We start from the raw sequence: 22800 nt of genomic DNA, 5'->3' as shown, positions 1-22800 counted from the left end.
CTAGATCTAAAAGTAAAGGTCTATGGGGTGATGATTGAGGAAGGCCGGTCAATGCCCTCAAAAACTTGTTCTGGGCTAAGACTAATGGAGCTAGATTTTCAAAACCCCATAGTTCCGCTCCATAGGTTATTGATGCTCTAACCATACCTTGGTATATACATAGAGCCGGTCCAACTGGTTTGGTTTGGGACAGCCGATATTCTTTTAAAAGAGCCCCAACTAATTGATTGTGCCTTAAGACTAGTATATCTATTTGTGGCTTCCAATTCATCCGTTTGCCCATAGTGACACCCAAATAAGTAAAGGAGTCAGTTTGTTCCAGGGACACATTATTCATTTCTACTCTAGCTTTCACTATTTTGTGTTTATGCAAGACCATGTACATCGTCTTGTCAACATTGACTATTAGGTCATGGTCATTGCAAAACAAAATAAATCTATTGAGGGCTCGTTGCAGACCAGATTGCGTTTTAGACAAAATTAGGGTATCGTCTGCAAACATTAATAGCGGAACCCTTGATCCCGCAAGAGTAGGGGCGTCCGTAGGATATTCCGTATGGTATGAGATAACATTATTTATGAACAACGAGAAGAGGGTAGGGGACAAAACACACCCCTGCCGTACTCCCCTGCTCACAGGAAAGCGATCTGTTAGCTCACCCTGTTGACCCCATCGTACTTGGGCATATGTAGACTCATGTAATCTTACAATAAATGATAAGATGTCGGCGGGCATCCCTACTTCCCTGAATGTATCCCACATCTTCAGGCGGGGTACTAAATCAAATGCAGATTTGAGATCAACAAATGCTGCATATAGTGTCCCCCCGCTAAGATTACAGTATTCCAATATATCGACATGAATCTAAAAACTTGGTCTATGGTGCTAATGTGGGAACGAAATCCTGCTTGGTAGGTGAATAATATTTCATTATCGTCTATCCACCTATTTAACCTACTTAACACTAGTCTAGCCACAATTTTGTGTATGGTATCTATGAGGCTTATGGGCCGATAATTAGTTGGACTGGCACGATCCCCCTTTTTATGAATGGGAATGATTTCAGCCCCACGCCAGGATTCCGGAATAGGGGCACCTCTAGCCACACCATTAGCAAGGATAAGGATATATTTTGTCCAGTTCTCCCGGTCAGATTTAAATATATCCGCCTGGATACAATCCGGTCCAGGTACCCTTCCTACTGCTACACCATCAAGAGCCCACTCAATTTCAGCCGAGGTAAAGGTTAGGACTGAGTCCGATACTACATAAGGCTGGTACTTAGTGCTATCATCGGCCAATGAAAATTGGACCTGAAAATGTGCGACCCAGACTTCTGGGGGGGACATTATTAACTGGAACCGGGATGGCGTTACCACCACCCCATTTAATCAGATCCCAAAACTGACTCCAGTTTTTCCCATTACTTGCATCTAGCAAGTCCCTCCATCTATTTTCATCATAAGCCTTCTTTGCCCTAAGTTGAGTTGCCTTATATTCAGTCCTTAAATCCCTGACCTCCTGCGTGGATCCTACTATTATGGCTTGCGCCAATTGTCTAAAGGCTCTCTTACATGCCCCATCATACCATTTAGCTGATTTATAAGTGGGGTGCATATTAGATCTTTTTATACTTCTTGTGCAATAACTTCTCAATTTAGCAAACAGGGCCTCTTGAGCCTCTGTGAGCGTTAAAAGATTAGCCTCACTGGGATCAAGGTGAGAGAGGGCTAAGAGGGACTCTTCAAGGGATAACTTTATCTGGGCCATAGCGCCCTCATCTTCAGACACACGTGCCCATTTTAGTCTACGGCAGTCGTGTGACATGACTACATCTGCTGTTACAATGTCCGTACTGCCCCTCGAATGTGAACACCCCTTTACCTCCAATATCAAAGTCAGGGGTTCATGATCACTCTCTGGTATTTTCAGAACCTCCATATCTCTTAACCTTGACCAAAATTCTAAATTGATAAGGAAGTAATCAATCCTACTGCTTCATGACCCATTATTAAAAGTGGATTTGCCTTTACTATCAGATTTAGATCTTCCATTAACAGCCCGGAGCCCTCTCTCCAAAGTTAAACTTTTTAATTGCAGGGCTGCCTCTGTCCATTTATTAATTGGGGGGAGCGTTAACGACGGGACACCCCAAATCGCATCCTCATCACTAGTAAGACGACCATCTTCTAAACTGAGTGGTTCAAACGTTCAATTGAAATCCCCCGCAATAACCGAATTACTTGTTCCTTTTAGTGATTTGATAAAATAATCCAGGCTAGAGATGGTTGTTGAGACTTTCCCACCAACCATCCCTCCTGCATAAACATTAATCAATGTAAAATCGGGCTCATGTTCAGAGTTTATTTTAATTGCCTGAATATCTGGATTATCAATCACTAATTCTCCCACCTGGTAGCCCATCTGCTGTCTAACCCAAACAGTTAGCCCGCCCGAAGGACGCCCTTTGGAGCTTGCGATTGGTGGTTTGCCAAAAGCCAAATAGCCTGGGTGAAAAATCGTACTCAAAGACCAAGTCTCATGAAAGGCAATGATGTCATACAACTCCATAAAGGTAGACCAATCAGAAGAAATAGTCTTAGATAATATACCAGCAATGTTCCACGATAACATACTTAAAGTACAATGGGCGATATCCTCTCCCTGATCTATCAGTATCGGGACCTCGATGTGCTCAGGGCCCCCTGATATGACCAACTGAGGGCTTAAAACAGACACAGGAGAAACGGCTGAATGGATAATAGAATCCTCTCTCACAGGTAGAACTACAGGTGGCAGTCAATCGCATGCGTCTAAACCTGACAAGGGAGCAAATCTATTGGCTAAATTTAGGTCAAAGAAACTACCTGTAGATCCCCCCCCCCCTTCCTTGGCGAGAAAAGATGGCAGGGTCTATAGAAAAACCCCAAAGACAGAAGGGATATTTTCCCAGAATTGTGCCTTTCATTTCTACTCCCTAAATGGTCCAGTAAGATTCTAACAATGTGCTCGTTGTTAAAGTTGGCGACTACACAATCACCCCACCGTTCCTTTGTAGAGTTACCAACCCAGGATGTACGTCGTGCCAGGATCATATGATTACAAATATCCCAGCTCCGTACCCCGGCTGCCTTCAATTCAGCAGAGAGCCAATGCATTGTTTTAGCCATTAACTGATCAGTAGATTCCATCTGTCCCACTTGTAGGGTCGGTACGTTCCTTAAGACCACCACCAAAGGAGCAGCGGCTGGTGGTAAGTGTAAAACTCTAGAACCATTTACATCTATACTAAAGCCCAACCCATTATGCACAACAGGAGGGTCACGGCCAGAAGGCACGTGGGCAGAATTAGATTGATTACCCATCCCACGAATAGAATGATTTTGTGTGGGATTAGTTACTGTCATACCTCGAGATCTACGACATCTACTACCCTCCCTCCTTGGAGTGCTCGAGATGGACTGAGCAAACTCGCTGGACATATTCCCTATCTCATCCACCTGAGCACCCAAAGGTACTAAGGCAACATCCGGGTCTGTGCCCACCCCACCATTCCCGCTAATTGGTAAAGGCAATAAAATTGATGATACGGGAATTGCGGGTGGGGGTTTAGCGGTTACAGGATTGCACAGGACATTCGTTATTACTTCAGCGGGCCAATTAGTTTTTTCCAAGGAGTCCTCAATAATACGCAAATTAGCCGCAACATGCAATTCAAAGTTTGTTAATCTTTCCTCGATCAGTATCAGTCTATCGAGGATAGGGGTTAGAGATGTCACAAGAAGTACCCCCACTTTAGCCAGTAAGGTATCATAAACTTCGGGTGGTGGAGCATCTAGTAAATCCAAATTTAAAGCAACAGCAGTACAGGTGAGTGGTAGAGGCACTGTCAACAGTGGGGGCGAGATCCCTCCTTTCCGATTAGTTTTTTGGATTTTTAAATTTGTTTGTTTTTGTGGGCCCCCTCCCTTCTTCCTCTTTGATGGAGGCTCCGAAGTTAAGTCCATAGTTAGAGTTTTAGGTTTGAGCACCGACCTTGTGGAAATACGTGAAGATATACCACTGAGTCCGCCCTCTTGAGCCACTACCGCAGGTAGAGAACTGTTTGGAACCTCCATTGTTGTAGAAATATCCAGAGGCACATGCGAAGAATAGCTAGCATTTTTCACCTGGTCATAGGGGTCAATATCAGAGGCCAAACAGCGTTCAGGTGTACGTGCAGACATCAAACCACCCAGCGATGATCTTTTAGCTTGTAAGGGATCTAGGGAGAGACGTCGCTTGGTCAATGCAATCTCTTGGGCTAGAACTGAGCTCGCTCTAATTATAAATTGGTCCAGAGTCCCTACCACGCTTCCGCCAGGTAGTGCAGATCTACACTTTCCCTCGCAAATGTTCATTTTGGCAAGGCGCGATAACAATAACAATAATAATCCCACGAATTGGAGGCCTTCGGGGGACGGTATTAAATTAATAGAGACTAACCTGGGGAACCGCTGAACTTAGAGGGGGGGCCCGGCCCGGCCTCTTCCGATCTCTAACGGGCTGAAACGGGCCCGCCCTTGGCCCGGGCTTCGCCCACACGCAACCCGCGATGCGGAGGGTGCGCACTGGTTATGAGGACTTCAGGCGTCCTCCGATGACGCTTGTCTCCTGCGCCGTGCAGGGCCTCCTGGGAGTGGTAGTTCTGCCGCCTGGCCATTCCCTTCACGCCGGTGCGGCAGTGCGGCGGTACAGCTAGCCCACGCACAGCAGGATGTGGCTTTATGGAAGGTGAATGATGGCCGTTCCCCTCACGGCTGGTCTGGGCAGAAATAGCGCGTCATCACTTAAAGAGTTTTTAAACTATACTTACAATTAACATGCCAAATTAAGTACTCCCAATGTAAAGTATCAGGATATAAAACAATATTTCTGATGTAATGATCGTGGTTTAGTAACTTCTGATGTAAATATCAGAATAGTAAAACATGATAGTTTAAGGGGTATGCTACTGTTACGTCACAGGATTTACATCAGGAGCCATTACATTGGAATCATTACATCTGAAGTTCTTACATAGCAGATACGTTTTCAGTATTTTAGAACTCAGGGCCTTTACTTCACAAGTAAGTTCATTTTTACTGTTTTAACTTAATTGTTATATGCACACAAATTACACAGAGGCTGTCAGAATTTCCACAGGAAGAGAATGTCTTTTTGCTTTAGTAACTTTTGTGCCATTTGATGAATCTGCACAAACCTTTCCAACAGAAAAGTTTGTCTGCCTTGGCTCCTTTATGGAAATGTTTATTTCTAAAACGTGAGCCCAAAAAAGGGGAAGATCCCCAAACTGATTTTCATTGTTAATTCTAAGATTGTGTCCATTATATGGTTTGGTGTAAATCTGTTCAGCAGTTATTGAAAAATTAGCATTTAATTGGGCATGAAGGGGTTGACATCTGAAAAAGTTAGATATATCTAGAGGGTTGGTCCAGTTACAATCCTGTGGTACCAAAAAATGTCAAAAAAAGCTTATTTTCATTGATCAAGGGAGCTTTTTTCCCATCTGCTCTTTAGGTCCATCAGTAAAGCCTTCAATGATATAGTTTGAAATATCATCAGTGATGTCATCAATAATAACATGACATGAGGGATTTATTATGTGAATTCATAATCAATGCATTAGTGGGGGTGCAAGTTATGGTTAGTTCACTAAATTATAACTAGTTATTTGTATATATATTATCTACTGGGGGTCGCCAGTAGATAGTTATAGTTAGGACCGAGTTTCCATAGGAAATCTCAAAATTCTATTTTGAATAACTTTGGCGCCGGTTGACGAATCCTCGCTAAATTTTCAAAATTAATGGGGCGCTCCGTTCAGCTCCTACCCTGAAAGCCTCGGGGTGATTCGTCAAGCGGGGGCCGAGAAAAAGGGGGGGTCCCAAAACGCGTTTTCCCCATGCATTTTTCCATAGGACCTTTAGTCGCAGCTACAGCCCGAACGGCTGAACAGAATTACGTGAAATTTGGCAGAGAGGTAGCCATAAGGTCAAGGAAGTGCCTTTCGCAGGTCTGGTGTAAATCTGTGCAGTATTTCCTGAGAAAATAGCATTTAAAAGCATATCAATATCTATACGCGCGCAGGGTGCGCGCACTGTGCAAGCCCTGTGCGCGCACCATGCCGCGCGCGAGCGTAATTCTGATTGGTTGTTAGATGTCAGTAAACATTCGAATCGGTCGAAATCAGGAGTGTCAGCCGCCATTTTGTGTGTCGCACTGAAAAGGAAAGGTGGAGAACGTGAATAGGGGGCAGAGTAGGGAGTTCTTGACCCCCTAGCCATTGTCAGGGGGTCACAGTAGGACCACGAAGGGCCAAAACATTTTTTTTCATTTTTTTTAAAAACATCGCGAGGTGCGCGCACTCTGCGCGCACCTGAAAAAAAACATTAAAAAAAATAGAAATAAAAATCAAGTTTAAGTGTTTAGATATTAGGTGGCTCTAAAAAGAGCCCTTGTGTTTATTGAGTGTTTTTCGGTACCTACAAGTAAGTACCGATGCAGAGTCTAAAGTTCAAGAGGAAGACTCTGTTCCCTTCATCATTGAAATGTACACCATCTCTTTTTTAATTACTTTGCCACTCCCCTCTCTTTGGGAGGGAGTCCCTGAAGGTTTACTAAAGGTGAAAAAAATGATTTTTTTTAAAAAAAACATCATTGGGTGCGCGCAGGGTGCGTGCACCCCAAAAGAAAATGACAAATAGGTTCAAAAAACAAGTTTTTGTGTTTAGATTTTAGGTGGCTCTTAAAAGAGCCTTTGAGTTAATGTAGGGACAGAGGAAGAGAAAAACGAAGAAAACAAATAACAAAACTATGGCTCACTGCAATAGTGCTCCTCAAATTTTCTCTGAATGAGATCAACACTGCTCTCACCCATAGTAATAAGAGTACCACAATCCATGCAGTGTGTACTCATCCTCCCAAAACAAGGACGAATATCCAGAGGTGTGTAAGAAGGTGAAGGCACCATCACAGAAGAAGTGCTCGGCTGAGCTGCCAAAGATGTGCTCGGCTGAGCTGCTGCAGATGTCGTCGGCTGAGCAGGTGGAGGGTTTGCTCCAGAAGCTTGACGAAAAGTCACAGGATGCATTTTCTCAACGTGCCTCAACATTGTGTGAATACTAAAAGAGTACTTCTTATTAGCATTCCCACATGCTAAGATGCGCTGACAAAGTATGCAGGTGACGTTTGGTGCATTCACCTTCTTTTGTCCCTCAGGAAAAGTGAAAAACTGCCATATAAAGGAGTCTTTCTGCTTCCTCTGCCTCTGTCTCTCAAGAGTGTCCTGTTCACTCTCAGAAGGTGGCTGGTGCTCTGCCATTGTCTCACAAAAACAGAGTAGCTCCTTCTCCAAGGGAATTAGAACTAACAATGAGGGGAGTGGGTGTGATTTTGGAAGAATCTGGAACTGAAAGTACTTTGAACCAATGAAAAGTGATATTTCTTGATCACATGACTTGCCATAAGGGGATTGGGTGTGGTGTTGAAACAATCTGAAACTGAAAGTAATGAAAACCAATTAAAAGTGTTGTTTTATTAATCACATAACCCGAGGTGCGCGCACGGAGCAAGCTCAGAGCGCGCACGGTGCAATAGCGCATGCGTAAACGCATACACGCGCATGCGCATAAGTATTATGCGCGTACGTAACGCGCATACGCAGCACGCGCGCATGCGCGAACGTCAGCGCGTGTACTCTGCGCGTATACGCGAGTGTAGCGCGCGGAGCACATACGACGCACGCAAACGTACATACGCATGCGTACTGGGTGCGCGCTGCGAGCTCGTACTAAAACGTACGTATGCGTACGTATATAACGTACGCATGCGTACACAAAAAACGTACGCATGCGTACTAGGTGCGCGCTGCGAGCGCGCACTAAAACGTATGTATGCGTACGTAGATAACGTACTCCTGCATACATGAAAAACGTACGCAAACGTACTAGGTGTGCGCTCTGTGCGCGCACCCTAAAAATTTATAGAAAAAAAAAAAAGAAATAAAGTGGACATAAGTTAATAGAAGATATTAACTATGCTGTTCAACTTTATCCAAATTCAAAGTAAAAAAAAAATGAGCCACACCAAATTAAAGGATACAGATAATTTATAAATGTATACATAGGGAAATTTTTGTAAAAGAAATATATAAAAAATATATTTAAAAATTCTAAAATTAGCATTTAAAAAACCTTTGAAATTCACTGAAAAAACCATAGGGTTCACACACATTATAGTTAGGAATTAGCATTTAAAAAACCTTGCAAATTCACAGAAAAAACCGTAGGTTTCACACACGTTATAGTTAGGAAATAGCATTTAAAAAACCTTACAAATTCACTGAAAAAACCATAGGTTTCACACATGTTATAGTTAGCTGGACATTTTACTCGTAAAAAACCAATGAAATTCCCCCGTTAAAGTTAGTTCAGATAACTATAACTCGCGCGCCCGCAATCCACTGCTCATGACGTCACATATTACATCACTCATGACATGGTCAGTGGCATCACTCATGACATCACTGATGACATCATCCTTTTGATAGAGTGGTGGTCGCGCGAGTTATAGTTATCTGAACTAACTTTAACGGGGGAATTTCATTGGTTTTTTACGAGTAAAATGTCCAGCTAACTATAACATGTGTGTAACCTATGGTTTTTTCAGTGAATATATATATATATATATATATATATATATATATATATATGTATATATATATATATATATATATATATATATATGTACAATGTCATAGAACATGACATGAGTGATGTAATATGTGAGGTCATAGGCAGTGCATGGCGAGGGTGCAAGTTATAGTTAGCTTTGGTTTTTCCAGTCAAATATAATGTAACATATGATTACCATACCGAACTATAACATCACTTTAACCTTTGTTTTTTAAGGGACATTCTATGGTTTCTTTAACATAAATTAACATTTTATTACCATTCCTAACTATTCTTATCCCCCAAAGCGCATGACTGCAGGCAGAGTGGGGTTGGCTGCAGGGCCTGGCCATCACACTTTATATTAATTAAAAAAAAAGGCAGACCTACTGGACTTGTCAAAGATTCAGAACATCAATATATATAAAGCAGACCTATTGGCTTTATCAGAAGGTTACCACATTAATAAATCAGCCATACATCATAATTTACCAATAGAATTAATAAATCAGCCATATATCATTATTTACCAATAAAACCAATTTAAACAATAACTATAATTCATCCAGTGCATTAATTAATAATACACACATTGTAATGTTCAATATTACTAATTATCGCAAAAATATTTTAAATAAATCACTTTTAGAGAAGTGCAGATGGGAAAGAATTATCTGGAAAAGAAAAATTGAGAGTTATACAGTCAGTGGCAGACTGTGATTCTGTAAAAATCTATGTTAATGCATCTCGTAGTACGTTGGACATTGCTTCAGTTTAAAGTGATGATGCCTAGGACTTTCGCCAAGAACAGGTCAAAGAAAAAATTAGGCTGTAGGGGAGCCTACTTAAAACAGTACTTCCCCGCCAACAGATAATCTTTAACGTGGAGGTTTTTATGTTTAGTTTCAAGTTTCGTTTTGGGGCGTTTCTGATATTCCCTCCCCCTCCTTCAACAACTATGCAATGTTGTTCAGTTCTCCATTCAGGGATAACCTCTTTCTTGATGTCTCACAAATCCTTAATTCATTTCAGACATGCTCCAATTTTATCACTCATCTGAATTATGCATTTATTACCTCAATGGTTCCCTTTTCGTGCCTTACCCAATTATGAAGTTCATCTCATATTGTACAGTCTTCTTTTATCTACTTGTCTATGGGTGGAAGCATTACTAGTGTTGGCCGGTAGGTTTGTACTCTAAGGACTTAGTGGGGTGTGAATTTCATAGGGGCTGCTGTCATGTTTATATGTCTGTCTTCTCCTACTTTTCTACAGGCTGGATTATGGCGTATATTTACTCTTAAATGGAAGTATCTATTTTCATCCTTTGCTCATCTGTATGTGGCTTGGTGGACATTACCGAGGGTGGAACAGTAAGAGCTGGCAGCTGGGTGTCATCTTAGTTGAACTTGGCCCTTTATTTTCCTTTCTCTGTGGACTGGATTAGCGCGGTTTGTGTTGCATGGTTGACTAAATGTTTTGGTATTGAGTGCCATGGCAAATGGAAGGTCTGTGCCCTTAGTCTCCTCAACCCCTCCTAGAGTTTACCTAGTTATGATCAAATGTGATTACTTATATTTTTCCTCTGTATAGATTGGAGAGCGGGGGGCCAACCTCAGCGGGGGACAGCGCCAGAGAATAAGCATGGCCCGTGCCCTGTACAGTGACCAAAGTGTTGTCCTGCTGGATGATCCACTCAGTGCGGTTGATGCCTGTGTAGGAGCAGAGATGTTCAACAAGGCAATTAAGATTGGGATGCAAAAAAGAAGTGTACTATTCGTTACGCATCAGCTGCAGGTAAGAACAACACAGAGAACAGGGGAAGTTTCATGAATGTTTTACAATAGTATCAAACCAGGCAAAATATGTTTACCTACAATTATGAATAATATGGGTCAGTACTTTATATCAAGAGCATGACACTCGAAAGGACCTCTCTGTAAATGCCGCCCAGTACTCAACCCAGTTTATGGTAACTGATTAGGTGTAAGTGTGGTGTATCTTTCAGTGTGTTTATATATACTTCTGGATGTATTTACTGTATATTGTGTAGTGTTCTTACATGGAAATTTTCTTAAATGTCTGTAAATAAATATGTGCTTGTGTATTGAATTTAGGTACTTTGTTTATGGTGTGTGCGTGTTTGTTGTTGGTGTTTGCCACGTTTCATGTGATGTATACTTTGTGTGTGTAACAAATGCACATTTGCCTATGTTTTTTAGGTACTTGGACAGAACCCTAATTTTTAGGCTTTGTAATCAAATTTGTATCAAACTTATATTGAGAAACCTTTTTTGAACCTTATTGTTTAAATGCAACTTTTCAAACGTATCATTTTCAAATTTTCTTCCTTAAAATTGTTTTTTGAAAACTTATAACAAACTACTATGCCGCTTTTCATGTGCGGTTCAACGTGAAATATTTTAATTTTCTAATCTGAGGAATGATGTTGAACCGGATGAAACTGGAGAAGATGAAGTAGTGAGACAATGCAAGTGGAAGGCACCTAGTCACCGACAGAGGCAATCGTGGACATGTTTTTCACCCTACGAGTTTGCAGAAAGAAACCTCAAAACGTCACATGTTCCTTCTGTGAAAAGAAATTGAGCAGAGGCAAAAGAGGCGAATACAGCTTTGGGATAAGACAACATTTGTGCACGACCAACTTGCATCATAACATGAAAATGTATGTTGCTGAATAGTTGAAACAGAAGATAGACAGTGAGTCATCAAGTACGCCATCCACTGTCTTGCTATATGCTGTCCCTGAGAGAGTGTTTTGGCACTTTTTGCAACAAGAAGATGAGGTGATAGACAGCTGGGTTACATTGCATAGTATGTTTCCAGTCTTTTTTTATATAAGTTATTTTTATTGGTAACACAACAAGGCATTCAGCAGTAAGTAAATCAGAGCAGTTAAGTGTAGCTGCAGTATACCCAGTTCACAGGCTCAGTTCCATAGCTTGGCCATAATCTTTCATGCATTCCCCAGTGGCCCCATCTTCGTATACATCATATCTCAAACTTGTAGAATCACTTGGTCTCGCAGAGGGGGCCACATACGGACTACCCCTATAGACATTCCACTTGCCCAGATTTGTTCCCATTTCTTGGGGCAACCCCTGCTTTCATATACAATTTTCTGAGCCACCATGCACTAGTCCAAATCTTTCTCCTAATTTCAGAGAGTTGATGTAGCGACGCTCCCCACAAACAGGCAACGTTGCGTTTGGCTATAATCATCCTCAAGGTCACCCGGGCCTTCTCTTTGCTGGTTAGGTCAGAAGCTTCCCATATGTTTAAAAGACACCACTTAGGCAAGGGCACCAGCTCCACCCCAGACACCTCATGTATGTAGTGTATTATTGCCTCCTAGAAACCTCTCATCGCTGGCCATTCCTTTAGTATGTGATAGAATGTAACCTCCCTGCCCGTCTTGAGTAGGAGAAGTAGTATCTATGAAGTATCCTTAGATGCAGCGATCTGAACCTTGCCAATATGGTCACCTCTTTGGGGGAGGCTAGTGCCTCCAGCCAGTCCTCGTTTACTATTTCCCCGTAAGTCTGTGTGCCGCTGTTCTCGGAGATGAAGGGGAGAGCTGGGAAGTTGTTAAATAGTTTTTGATAGGTCAGGGAGATTGCTCTGCGGTCGATATGATCAGTTAGAAGCCTATCTTCCAGTGTGGAAGCCTTCTGTCTTGGGATGGTCGCCAGGAGAGCATGTCTGATTTGCAGGGTACCGAAATGTTTGGGTAACTGCCAGGTTGTAGTCTTGCAGAAATGTGATGAATGGAACCACTCCCCCCCTTGACTATAAGTCACCCACTTTGGAGATACCTATGAGGTCCCACCTGTCGAAGCTGGGAAATCTGCTCAGCGTACCCAGCTTCCCTGTGTCCCATAGCGGCGCACCCTGTGTTACCTTATTGTGCCACCCCAGCTTTCTATGTACCGTGCACCAAAGTTGAGTTTGTGTTTTGTTGGTCCCATGAGATGGAGGTGTCTAGGCTTGGTATACAGTGCCCTTACACATCCTCCTGGGGGTAGAACATATCTATCCATCCAATATGCAGGTTTGTCTTGCCGTTGGTGCACCCATTGATTAATAACCGCTAGTTGTGCAGCCCAGTAATATTTCGGGACGTCAGGCAACGATATCCCACCGGCATACCACCCATATCAATTTCTTAGTGGCTATTTGTTGGGTTTTCCATCCCACAGTAGAGCTCTTAGCTCACCATCTATTGCCCCAAAATAGGATTCTGGGACTGGAATAGCGTGTTTTGCAAAGCGTTTATAAACCAGAAGAGCCCCATCATTTTAAATAGGGCTGCTCGCCCAAGTAAAGAGAGCGACAGTGACCTCCAGTGATGAACATCTCCCTGCTAAACTGTCAGTGGAGCCTGGAGATTGCGGGTGTAAAAAAGTTCTGGATTTGTTGTAATATATATGTCAAGGTAGCAGTAACCCTCTGTCACTACTTCTGCTGCACACTCTGGTGGCAGGGCTGGAGCCGGGCAGCACAGTACATGAATCGTGGATTTGGACCAATTAATGGTGGACCCCGAATATTTTCCAAAATTCGTGAATATATTCAATATTCTACTTATGGAGGAACGTGGTGCTGCCACATAAGGGAGCACGTTGTCCGCATATAAGGATTTCTATCTTCCCATTCCTCTGTCCAGCACAGTCCCCGTATCAGTGGGTCTTCCTGAACACATGTTGCCAGGGGCTCGAGAATCAAGGCAAAAATTAGTGGCGAGATAGGCCAGCCTTGTCTAAGTCCTCTCTGGAGGCAGAATATCTTGGATGTTCCAACATTCACTACCCTCTGTGCCAGGGGTTTTCCATAGAGAAGCCACAGCCATGTCAGAAACTTGGGTCCAAAACCCATTTTCTCAAGTAGTCGGAATAGGAATAGCCATTTAACCGTGCTGAAGGCCATACTGGCATTGAGAGATATGACCGCTGCATCTTCCTGTATAATTTTCACCCACCCAAGTACTCCCTGAAGACCACGCAAATTGAGTGCCTCATTCCGGCCCAGCATAAATCCGGACTGATCTGGGTGTACCAGTTTAGGGCTGATTTGTATTAGTCGGGACGCTAGTAATTTCGCTAGGATTTTGACTTCCACATTAAGCAGTGAGATGGGGCGATGAGAGGTGTACTTGCCTGATGAATGACTACTATGGAGGCCAATCATTGGTCTTCAGTGAGCATCCCCTACTTCTGGCTTCCCAAATACATGTTCCTCAAGTAAGTTGCCACCCTAGATGCTGCCAGCTTGTGCAATTCTAATGGGAGGCCATTTAGTCCCATAGCTTTACTGGACTGGATACTTCGAATCACCTGGGCTAGATCACCCTCCATCAGTGCTAGATGTTCAGGGATAAGGGTGAGGAGGGGCAGGCAGGTCTGCCAACAACTCTGTAGCGTCCTCTCCAGTAGCTGTAGTGGCAGGAGTGTAAAGGAGAGAATAGTGGGTGGTGATGGCTTCAGCAATTTCTAGTGAATCCTTTAAAAGACACCTTCATCAGTGCTAATAGTGGTAACCCACCTACTTGCTCGCTGAGGCTTATCCAGCCAGGCCAATAACCTCCCTGCTTTGTAAATTTTGTGATGCGTGGCCAAGTGTCCAGCCCTTGCTGCCTTGGTTGCTAAATCTCTGTACTCCCGCCTCTTAAAGCCTAGGGTGTGCCTGCTGGTGTCGGAGTCTTCCGCTGTTAGTTTCACCTCTAAGTCCAGTATATCCTTCTCTAACTTCTCCATGGCTTCCTCCGCCCCTTTTGTGCCCCACCATGAGGGAGACTGCTTACCCCCTGACCACCACCTTGAAGGCTTCCCATAAGATCTGTGGGGATTCTACTGACGCTTAATTGTTTTGAAGTAGTGCTCCACAGTCTGTATCAGCCAGTTCCTAACATGTGGGGCTTTTAAGTACCATATTGTAGGTCGTCCATATTGGGGAATGGTTTGAGATTCCTCTTGGTAGGTGTCACACCTGACATAAATTGGCCACTTGGTCAGCCATGGAGAGAATGACATCTATTCTTGAAAGACTAGTGTGTGCTCCTGAGTGAAATGTGTAGTGTTCTGTATCTGGGTTGTGAGTTTGCCACACATCGGCAAGTCCCATGGCGGTAAGGAAGTCTGAAATTCGTGAGTGTCTATGTTGTGGGCAAAGTGGGTGGAAACGGTCCCACTGATTACACATCATCAGGTTAAAGTCCCCTCCTATTAGGAGCTGTCCCTCTGGTAACCCCAGAAAAACTTTGCTCAGGTCTGGGAAGGCTATGGTATGTAGTGCTGGGGGAACATACACTGTCAAAATAGGCACAGTCTTCCCTTCCCATGTACCTGATACAGCTGCACATCTGCCCTGTGTATCCGTCCAGGTCTGTCCCACTACAAGAGGGAACTGTTTCCTCAGGAGTATCCCAATTCCTCTGGACCCTGAAGTAAACCCAGCGTGGGCCACCAATTCATATCCCTATCGGTCTAATGCTGTACAAGTTTTGCCCACTAGGTGGGTTTCCTGTAACAGGACTATGTCCGGGGACTGTTGTTTGATGTACTGGACCACTGTCCTTCGTTTCAATTTGTCCCTCAAGACATTAACATTCCAGGATAGAAGCCGCAACACAGGAGTGGTCATGGAATCAGCCATATTCCGTCTGAGAGCCCCCTTGTCCCCTTTCCCCTCCATTTGTCCACTGTCGCAGAGGTCGAGCCGGAATAGAGATCTTACATTTAGCTCAGCCCTGTCGCTCTGTGTGGACTAGCAGCTCAATTGCCACCTTTTCCAACTAATCAAACAATACCCAACTAAATAAAGGTGTAGTCCCTTCCCCTGTCATTTTGATCTCTGAAAGAGTGTCCTTCAGCACTGGAAAATATGAAACTCCCCCTCCCTGCCTCCCTGCAATACGGGCCTTGAACTACCCGCATCCTGAACTCTGCAGAGTGCCTGCCGTCCCACCCCACTCTGAACTGTGGAGGACTGTGGCTCAGCCATTCCACAAGCCACCCGTCCTATAGTTGCTGAGGAACTAGAAAGTGTTACCAACATATCAAAACAGTAGTCACTTATTGCAAAGATGCAGTCCCCATCTGTATTACCTACGACTGAGTGACAGTGTAGTCTGTGAGCCCTGAGTCTATCGGGCCATATCCACCTTACAGGTTTCCATCACTGCAGCAACCAGGGCTGGTCTTCATTACCGCATGTCATTGCTAGCTCCCGCCCTTATTCCTCATGGACACATAACCATAAGTGACTAGACGAAGCCTGTAAGCACAAATATTGCAACATTTTAAGAGACACAAAACGATGGCTGTACTTGTTAGACCAGTTCACTCTGACGTATAATGCACTTAAGAACTGTTGTGAAGCGCAACGTCCAAATGCGAGTTTGATGATCTTTTAAATGTTGTTTTTCTTCATTGTATTCTTATGGTATTTTACAATCATGTGTATACTACGGTTTTAATTAATCATGCATTATAAAATGTACTTACTTACTTACACTGCAACACCCATAGCACCCTGTTAGTTACCAATCATCCCCAAAAGTGAAGTAGAGGATTATTCATAGTTCGTCATTACGTTTGAGATTGCTGGTGTTCCAGTTTGTCATGGTTTTTCAGTCCGGTCTCCTGTGCTAGCTGCTCTGTGAGCTTTGCAGGCCTCTAGTTGCCTGTCCCTTTGCCCCATGGGCCGGAGCCCCTCTCCACTCTCAATCTGTCAATCGACACCCAGGCCTCTTAGGGAGTCATGAAGAACCAGGCCTTGCCGTCAGTTTCAACCCGCAGCTTCACTGGGAAAGCATGGAGTGCTTCAGCACTTTTTTGACTTCTAAGAAACTTCTCCTTTGCCTCTGGAACTTCATCTCAGTTGTGAAAATGGAATATTCAGCCAAGATCGCCATCAGCGGGGCCGCAGGTTTCGGTAATCCCCCAGGGACCCGATGCACCCTTTCGACCGAGCTAAATCGAGATAGACCACATGGCTGAAGGTGATTCACTACCAGGTCCTCAACAAAGAGGTCCGCTGCAGACCATTCTGCTTGTTCAGGAACCCCTATTATTTGTATGTTATTCTGTCGCGATCTGCCCTCATACTCATCAAGCTTGACCTCTAGAAGTTTACTTGTGGCTTGCAGTTCGTCAACTTGTTTCTTTGGTAGCTCTGTGTCTGCATGAAGATCAACTGTTGTGTCTTCCACCTCCTTAACTCTATTGCCCATATTTCGGAGGTCCGCTTTGAGAGGCGACACCACAGTCATGACTTACTCTATTCGTGTTTCTAGTGTCATTCGTACTCCACTTATTGCCGCCATGACATCGCGAGTGTGAGGTCTCTCTTCTCCAGCGGCATCTGGGTGCGGGACAGAGATTGGTCCTGGGAATTGTCGGCCGCCTCTTAATTTTTGTGCATCGTGACGCCGTCTAATTTGGTTTGGTGTGAGGCGCATGTTCCTTATCCGCCTGTCATCCTGGTTTAGGTTTGTGGCTGGAGGAAACAATGCAGGGACACCAGGCCCTCTGGGGTAAACACCGCAGCCTGCCTGTGTACTGTTGAGGTACTCCACACGGCTTGTCGGGTTTCCCCCTGAGTGATCCGTACCCTATACCCCTCTGATGTCTCCTGAAACACCTAGAGTCCGCAGTACTACCTTGTCACCATCTGACAGACCTTGCACGCAGTATTAATGTAGGATAGTAACTGATACCTGTTCTGGTACCTTACTAGAAAACAGCGCAGTAGTTTCACACCACCTCTTGTGAAGTGGGGATAGTAAAGTAAAGTTCGGTTGTGCCCTCACCTAGCCACCTGTAGCTCAGGCCTGACTTCCACTGTCCCTCTGCAGGCTGACCTCAACATCAATGAAAGTCCCCCACGCGCCTTCTGTCGATGAGGGCTCCCAGTGGGTACCTCCTCGGTGTGCCCCGGGGCCAGCCACTCCAATGAGCTACGTGGACCTGCAATTGAGCCCCCAGTGTCGCCTCAGTGAATTTCGGTACCTGCAACCGGTCACCACCTCGGCTGTTTCCCTACTTCCACTCAAGAATCGACAGGAAGGGGGCAGGTCCTCTCAAATGCACTGTCTGCTTTCTCTTTTTCCCCTCTTTGTTCACCTTTTGACTGGGGCCCGTGTGCACTCATCCCTCTACACCAGCTTCACAGGCACCTCTCCTCATCTCCACTGGCCCAGTCTGCACTAGGCCGTCTGGACTGATACAATCTTTACATGACGATCTGTGTAACGAGGTCCTTTTCTCTGTTCACACAGCTTCTGGCAGGTCCACTGCAGTCTCTCCTCACTCTGGGACCTTGCTGCCCCAGCCGTTCCCTCCGGACTCTCTCTCGGCGGCAGGCTGCTTCTCTCACTCTCGCCCCCAACACCAGCCACCACTGTGGACAGGAGGGGATCCACCACCTCGGGCGGCTTCTCCTTGCACCAATGTCAGTGCTGCAGTTTCACAAGTCGGGCCAGCCCCACGTCCCCTGTCTACCAGTTTCCAGAGTGTCCGCTCACCTTAGGCCCTGGCGGGGACACACATTTAGGCCGCTCACTGTTTTCTACCTCACAGGCTTCCGGGGCTGCTCAGGCCTCACCGGGTTCCTAGGCAGTGATGGCTGGTGATCTTTGAAAGTGGTGGAGCGTGATACTTGCCCCAAATGCCACAGAGCAAGTGAGAAAATGTTGACAAAAAATGGGGTAGAATAAGGAATTTTAAAACATGCTTTTCACATAAACTTGCTAAAAAGCCATTCAAGGATGTGGATAAATCCCGTCCAGCATTTTCATACTATTTTTGAGAAGGAGTCACCAATTGATAGAGGCAGGATGAGTGTTTGGGTTTGTGATGGTGATGCTAGATTCACAAGTATCTGAAACATACATCACAACAGTTGGGAAACAGTGTAACTAGAACAGATATAGAAATAAGGAACGTACGTGTTGTGACTGAAGGTAAAGCCCAAGTTTTTTATTTTTCGAAAAGAGATTTTTCCTGGTCCTGGTCAATTGCCTGGGACTTCTGTTATTGCTTTATGGTGGCATGCCTGGAGGAGAGGCCTCCGGTTTCTTTCAGCATGTGCGTGTGTTAATCAGAAGGGCAAGTACCTCATGCAGCTAAGTAACCTTGATTATTAAATGAGCCCATAAAGGCTCATCAAAGGCAGATTATGTTAGCAGGCTGTGAGAGCCAGGAAACAACAACTCAAAGTCAAAAACTAGACTTAAAAGGCCCACAACACTGTGAACCACCAGGCACCAACTGGACACAACCAAGGATCTGCACCTCCACACCATGGGACCTCCAATCACTGCGCCTACTTTAAATAGAAAAAGTTCCTAAGCATGAGCAGTCTGGCAATCAAAAAATCTTTTATTTTTCAAAATGACCTACATTCTGTGGCCTCTGTTTGACACGTTACCTATACACTTTCCTAAAGCTTTATTTTCTATATTATGTAATTTGTATAGTGCTATATATGACTAAAAATAACTTCAGAGTGCTAAAACAAAATTAACGTCTAATAAGTTGAGTTTTTTACACGACATTTAGTACTGCAATTTTTATGGCCTATCTCTTGCCATAAATATCGGGTGTTACTGTTACCCAGATGAAACATGCACATTTTATAAATCTCGATAGGACGAAAGTGTTGGTTAAATTTAAAGGGTTTCCAACACGTGGGAGCGAATGACAAAACTTCTGTCTTTAACCACAAAAGCTGCAGCTGAATTTCAGGTTTCCCGTATGCCAGAACATGTGATCTTGGGTACATTAAAATTAACATCCTTTCATTGTGCTTCATTAATACGTTTCAAAGCAAGAGAGGAGCTAGCTAGAGGGACAGAGAGGGCGACCTGAAAAAGGAGAAGGAAAGAGCGAGAGGGAAAAGAAGACGTACCAGTTTGGTAGAGACATCAGAGCTGCAGTATGTGCTAGGATAAAGAGGCGAATACGGTTCTCTTAAATTTCTTAATCTTAGAAGATTCATTAATTGACGGTCGATCCAGGATGCGACTTGCAGTGTACTTTAGAAAAAAGAAGCATGTCACATCGTAATGCAAAACAGAATCTCTACTGTGCTATTTACAGCCGTTCATTTATAGCTGCATTATATTTGAAGTCTGTAAACCATGGGTTTATCCAATCAGATTCATGGGGCGTTACCAACGTACATTAGTGCGAGTGGAAGGTAAGTAACCTTGCATTGAAAAGTTTAAAAAACAAGCTTAGGCCCCCCCATCATGTTGCACGACATTAAAAAACAAAATTTGAAAACGAGGGAACAAATAGAAACCAGATGCAGCCCATTCTCCAGGAGAGGACACACTCGACAGACCTCAGGAGAGAGACAGGGGAATGTTTACAATAAATGCACGGCACGCGCGCCTAATGGCGGGTTAACCCATTTGATGCAAAGCTAAATGCAGCACAGTTGATTAAACCAAATTGCAAGGCAGGAGCGTCATCTCAGAACGAGTAAATGTTTCTGACTTTTCAGGGAATCTCTCTGACTATATATTTACCCATTATTGGTTACCAGTCGCGGCTCAAGCTCCAATACTCGCGGGAGATGGGGAGAGGGGGGTGTTGGGGGTCGCGCACGGCGCAGGAAAAGTTAAAATTAAGCACCCTTATTAAGCAAACTAGTCTAAACTTACTGGATCCGCGCCACCTCTGCGAGTCCTCCTGGACCGGTGTCCGACTCCTGCGTTGTCCGCCTTGGCAAGAACCGCTTGTTCTCAGCCAATCCAGACGCTGCTCCAGCAGCAGCGGCAGGATTGGCTTGAGCAGTAGTGCGCATGTTCTGTTTAGGGCTTGTAATTTTTTGTGACCAGCCCGAACATGCGCACTAGGCTGCTCATTAAAAGAGCAGCATGGAACAACCCTCGTTCTTCTAATGAGCAGCCTAGTGTGCGCATGTTCAGGGCTGGTCGCAAAATGTTTAAGCCCTAAACAGAACATGCGTACTCTTGCTGTGCGCTCCGCTGGCGCCGATGTCAATCACTTACAGCTGAACTCTGTTGTTTAGTGCTGCCCCGCCCCCTTCTAAGCCGAATGCCTCCGGCTCTGGCTGGGATACAGCCAGGATTGCATTGTTTGTGTGAGTGAGAGAGTCCCGTCCAGAGAGTGACAGCAACACTCAGTGGGGCAACGCCCTAATGGACGCACCGCCCCTGTTCCTAGGTCTCACATCAGGGGCTTAGCACTGCACTGTAACTTCCATTAACTGATGATGCGTCGGATTATGAGTGATTTAAACAGTGGGTTGCGGGATCCCCTCTAGGCTATATTACTTGGCGTTCCGTATCAGTCTTGAATGTTTCACCTAAAAACCGTTATTGGGTGTGTCGGCCTGTTTAGTTCATTAGAAGCAAACCCGGACTACAACACAGAGAGTGCATTAGGCTGAAACAGAAGGCCAGGATTGGAATCTTTTCCCTTAATTACAGGGTGTGAGATGTTTGCACTATGTGATGCCTTTGATGTTATGAGTAGCCCATACAGTTCATGCAGTAACAATGCACAAAATATAAATCTGTTTTTGTGTACCTAGGTTGTGCGCACTTAAATAAGAAAACATTTCTCAGTGCTTGCTTACCCACTTACATACAGTGGTTTTGGCTCGAAACTTGTATCATTTCAGTGAGACGTTCCATGCAGAATACAACGGTCTTCTTAATCAGTGACATTTCTGAAAGTGAAAAGTTGTTCCTCCTTTAGGAGTGCTATTAGGGTATGTAAATCAATACATTTGTCACAAACATGACAGATATCCCGCCCACAAACTCTAAAAAAGGCCCTTGGTTTGTTATGTCTTTACATAACAACCAGTACAGCCTCTTACCGCAAAACTAACAGCTATTTGTTTCTCCTCAAAATGTTTCTGTATTATACTGTACAATTTTGTATTGACAGACACTTTCCAGGTTTGAACTCTGTGTTGGATAACAAGTATCTAGCATGTTTGTGTTTTTGTAATATCAGTACCCTCAAGATCTTCAGGATCCAAGTACTAAACCCCTGCAAATTATTTTAGTACTTTTTTGTAGTAGAAGATGGGCCTAAGCTCAACCAAAGTTTATTTTCACAGGTTTTATATTACCCAATTTGCGAAGTGACAGGATCTTGAAGCCAGAGCTGTACAATTTTTGAGCTAAAAAGATTTCTCTGAGAAAATCTCTTTCCAGAAGATTTTCATTTCAAATGTCAATTACCTTGTAATTTAGCCAGCCACATAGAGATCAACTGCAGTGGAGATGTCTGTTATAAACTAAATGGCCAAATTTGCATTCCACGTGGATGAAATGACTGGTTTATTCATTGAAGCTACAGTTCTTTTAATGTACGGGTTTTGGTGATTTGCCAGTAGCACTGCGTTTGTCCGCAAACTTGAAGCTGTTTATTCTGCCTTTCGAACACACAGGCTTTGGAAATCCGAATCGGCATCTAGTGGAAGTACTTTAATTTCGATCCGCTGTTTCTGTAACAGTACTGTCACGTTTGGGTGTCTGAAACTGTAGTGCTTATTGTCTTAAATGTTTATTATGAGTCTCACTTAGAATTTTACAAGTCACATGCACCTTAGTAAAAGAAAGCACATATTCATCTGAGTCTTCTCGAAATTCGGTTGCTCTTTTCACTCATAGCAGCTTGTTAACATGCGGCACTCATGTGACTTGAAATTCTTTCCACCAGAAGGTATTTTAAACTTCACCTAGTGGTAGATTCTTCTTGTTGAGATGAATCGATGAATGGCTTGGAATTGGTGGTTAAAGTACATACAAACATTTGCTGGATGCGTAAAGCGTAGTTCACTTGGGGCCAGATGTACAACCCTTTTTTGCGCTCTCAAACAGGAGATCGGCCCCTTTGCGACCTGCAAAAAAGGGTAATGGCATGTACAAACGCTATTTTGCGAGTCACTGACTTGTAAAATAGCGTTTGCGACTCTCACTATTAGGATGGGGCGTCCCTTCCTAATAACGAGACTCACTGCCATGTACTATTGTTTTGCAACCGCATTTGCAAAACACTCCCAGTTTACCACCTACTT

The 22800-nt window shown here is 44.1% G+C and overlaps 1 protein-coding gene across 3 annotated transcripts in view; it reads left to right on the top strand.

Annotated features, from left to right (window-relative positions):
• Positions 1-22800, top strand: part of LOC146805541 (ATP-binding cassette sub-family C member 5-like) — a 1766780-nt gene that overhangs the window by 913116 nt on the left and 830864 nt on the right. For all 3 annotated transcript variants that reach the window (XM_085622799.1, XM_085622798.1, XM_085622800.1), the window contains one exon: positions 10309-10512. In XM_085622799.1, coding sequence (XP_085478925.1) covers positions 10309-10512 — 204 coding nt within the window. The remainder of the gene's footprint in view (positions 1-10308; positions 10513-22800) is intronic.

The sequence above is a fragment of the Triturus cristatus genome, chromosome 8, assembly GCF_964204655.1.
Source record: "Triturus cristatus chromosome 8, aTriCri1.1, whole genome shotgun sequence".
NCBI lineage: Eukaryota > Metazoa > Chordata > Amphibia > Caudata > Salamandridae > Triturus > Triturus cristatus.
Note: the sequence above shows the minus strand (reverse complement) of the source record. Positions and strands in the feature narration are given on the sequence as shown.